Below are 2767 nucleotides of genomic sequence, written 5' to 3'. Positions count from 1 at the left end.
GCAACAATAATAAAAACACTGATGTACAAATTAGACTGTATACAGTACACAGCTGAAACTCTTGGTGCCAGACATCCCTCTCAGCAAAACTAAGGCGACTTACGGTAAGCATATCATGTTACCTGTACTGTGTGGACCTGTGAGTTAGGCCACAGCAAGTAAATTTTATGGATGACGTTCTCCACAGATCTAGACTCGCGAGTGGGCAAAAAAACAAGGTTCCTACAGTTTAAAATTTTGACTTAATCATTGTACAAATGGTTTTGATTCAGTGGGAACATCAAAAATATACACAGCATGAAAACATTAAATCAGAGCCTTTCTTGTCTCCTCTCTTTATACTATAGTTACATGTATCTGCCATCCACCTTCTGGCATGGCAACAGACATCTTTGCCCATTTTCGGCATGTTGACCGCTGTCAGAAGGCGACAAAATTTCTTGTTTTTTTTTCCCAAAGTCAGGCAAAAATGCGTGTGCTGATGTCATCCATAAAAATTACTTGCTGTGGCCTTACCGTAACTGTTGATGTCCCACTTGCCTGCGCCATGAACTATATTTATACAGAATCTCTATTTACAGAATAAACTCTGCTTCACCAAATTGTGTGTCAAGATTCTTTCTTCAACAATGGAGCCTCTGTGTGTGTGTCAAAATATTTAAAATGCAAATATTTGAAAATATGTCATGATATTTTTCTTGATATGACTTTACTGATTATGTGATATAGATCCATGGCATTTGGTTTATCAATAAAGTCCTTTCAATAATATTTGAACCACTCAAAAATATACAGTGACGCACCCAATATACAAATATTAGAGCTCCCTGGCAGAATTTTGCTTTTAAAAAACTATTTTTAATTGAAATTCACCGTTAATACCTCCAATTTGTGTTAAATTTTTTGTTAAAGGTTTAACATTAATTTGGCCTAAAATTTTAGCTATTTGGCAGATTATTTTGTTTGGCCTCATTCCTACATATTAATGGCACCGCTATGTCCCACTATTGCCACACTGTGGCAGCACTATACTTGTGACAAACCATAATGGCTATTGGCTACATTGTGGCACTATATAGTTTGCTACATTTCGTATCTAGGTGTGGCGAAGTTGAGTTCCTTGATAATGATGTCAGTACTTCTCATTTAAATTGCCACATTGTGGCACTACTACACCCAATAAGATTATGGCTACACTGTGGCATTACAGTAACTACACCCCATGTTTGCTACATCTCGTATCTTGGCGTTGTAACCAGATCGTCGAAGTTGAGTTCCTGAGTCCACTCATACAGCTTGTCTGCCTCTTGTTCCCAATCTTCCTGGTCCTCTCCCGGAGCTCCCAGGTACTGATCCCTCCCCACCTCATCCAGAGGGGTGCCACTAGGGACTGGCTCTAGACCCTGAATAAAGGAAACAGAGAAACTTGAAGAGTTGGCTTGGTTACCAAGGAATTACATGTAACTGGCTTCAGACCCTGAAGGAAGGAAACAGATTCAGCCTGTTACAGGTTGCCATTTGGTGGCAACTTTGTGTTCGTTTTTGCCTGGTTGGCAAACAAACAAAAATCTCCCCTACATTCTTTGTAGGGGCGTTGCTAGAAACTTGCTCCAAAACCTGAAGACCTAGCCTGGTTAGCAAACAAAGAACTGAAGCAAGTAAACAAAGAAAATCAAAGAGTTGTGAATTTGTTTAATACCATTATTAATAATTATGAATTTCTCACTAAGTCTGACAGTGTGCACATTAAAACAAAAATCAACACTAATCAAAGTTGGAATACAGGAGGAACTAAACTGTGGAAAAGAAAGAAGAAGTAGGTTTATCAAACAATCTTGGATCATTCTTGTTCTCATGTTACCATGGCAACCATAAGAACAAACAACAACAACAAAACACAGCCCACCTCCTTGCCCTCCTGTTGGTAGAGTTTCTTCATCTGCTGTGCTCGTTTCTTTGCCTGCTTCGAGCCTCGCTGGGACCTCCCCCCGCTACTGAGTGGTCTGGGCCGGGTACGGGACTGTGCAGTAGTGCAGGGGGCTGGGGGAGGCGTCCTGTAAGGGGACAGTACATCTCAGCAACAAATTTAACATTCCAAAAAATGACTACTTTGTTCAATGAATAAATGAATGATTGTTTATTATTACTTAAACTTTCATACATTATATTATATGGTAACCAGCCCCTCCAACTCTGTCCTGTCACTTGCTACATAATGTAACCCAACACCACAGGGTGTCTGCTACAGCATCAGTTACCATGGTGACAGATGTCTAGTCCAGGTGATTGACCTTTGAGATGGTGCACAAACAATGTTTTCCTAGTGCAAAAGTAGACATTATTATCATGATAAATTAAATTGAAAAAAAAAGAAAGTTTTACCTAAGTTGAGAGATGGCCTGTATGTGCTGGAGCTGTATCTCCTGTGTGATTGGTCGGGACATGAGGATAGGGAGGTCTTCCTGTAACCGTGACGACGGAGTGCCCGTGTGGTACAGGTACTCCACGATGTCATACATGATGCTCTGTCGTGGCAACGCTGAAGGGGGAGGGGGAGAAATATCGATCATTCATCGATTATATACAGGGTGTCTGATACAGCACCAGTAACCATAACGTAACCTAACACCACAGGGTGTCTGATACAGCACCAGTAACCATAACGTAACCTAACACCACAGGGTGTCTGATACAGCACCAGTAACCGTGATGATGGAGTGCCTGTGTGGTACAGGTACTCCACGATGTCATACATGATGCTCTGTCG

The 2767-nt window shown here is 41.0% G+C and overlaps 1 protein-coding gene across 1 annotated transcript in view; it reads right to left on the bottom strand.

Annotated features, from left to right (window-relative positions):
* Positions 1-430: 430 nt before the first annotated feature.
* LOC109485746 (putative uncharacterized protein CXorf58) overlaps positions 431-2767 on the bottom strand; it is an 8154-nt gene continuing 5817 nt past the window's right edge. Inside the window, exons 7-9 of the mRNA XM_019789420.1 lie at positions 2383-2539; positions 1907-2054; positions 431-1403 (exon numbers count right to left, since the gene is read on the bottom strand). Coding sequence (XP_019644979.1) covers positions 1230-1403; positions 1907-2054; positions 2383-2539 — 479 coding nt within the window. The 3' untranslated portion in view covers positions 431-1229. The remainder of the gene's footprint in view (positions 1404-1906; positions 2055-2382; positions 2540-2767) is intronic.

The sequence above is a fragment of the Branchiostoma belcheri genome, unplaced genomic scaffold (genome assembly GCF_001625305.1).
Source record: "Branchiostoma belcheri isolate BF01 breed outbred unplaced genomic scaffold, Haploidv18h27 scaffold78, whole genome shotgun sequence".
NCBI classification, from domain to species: domain Eukaryota; kingdom Metazoa; phylum Chordata; class Leptocardii; order Amphioxiformes; family Branchiostomatidae; genus Branchiostoma; species Branchiostoma belcheri.
Note: the sequence above shows the minus strand (reverse complement) of the source record. Positions and strands in the feature narration are given on the sequence as shown.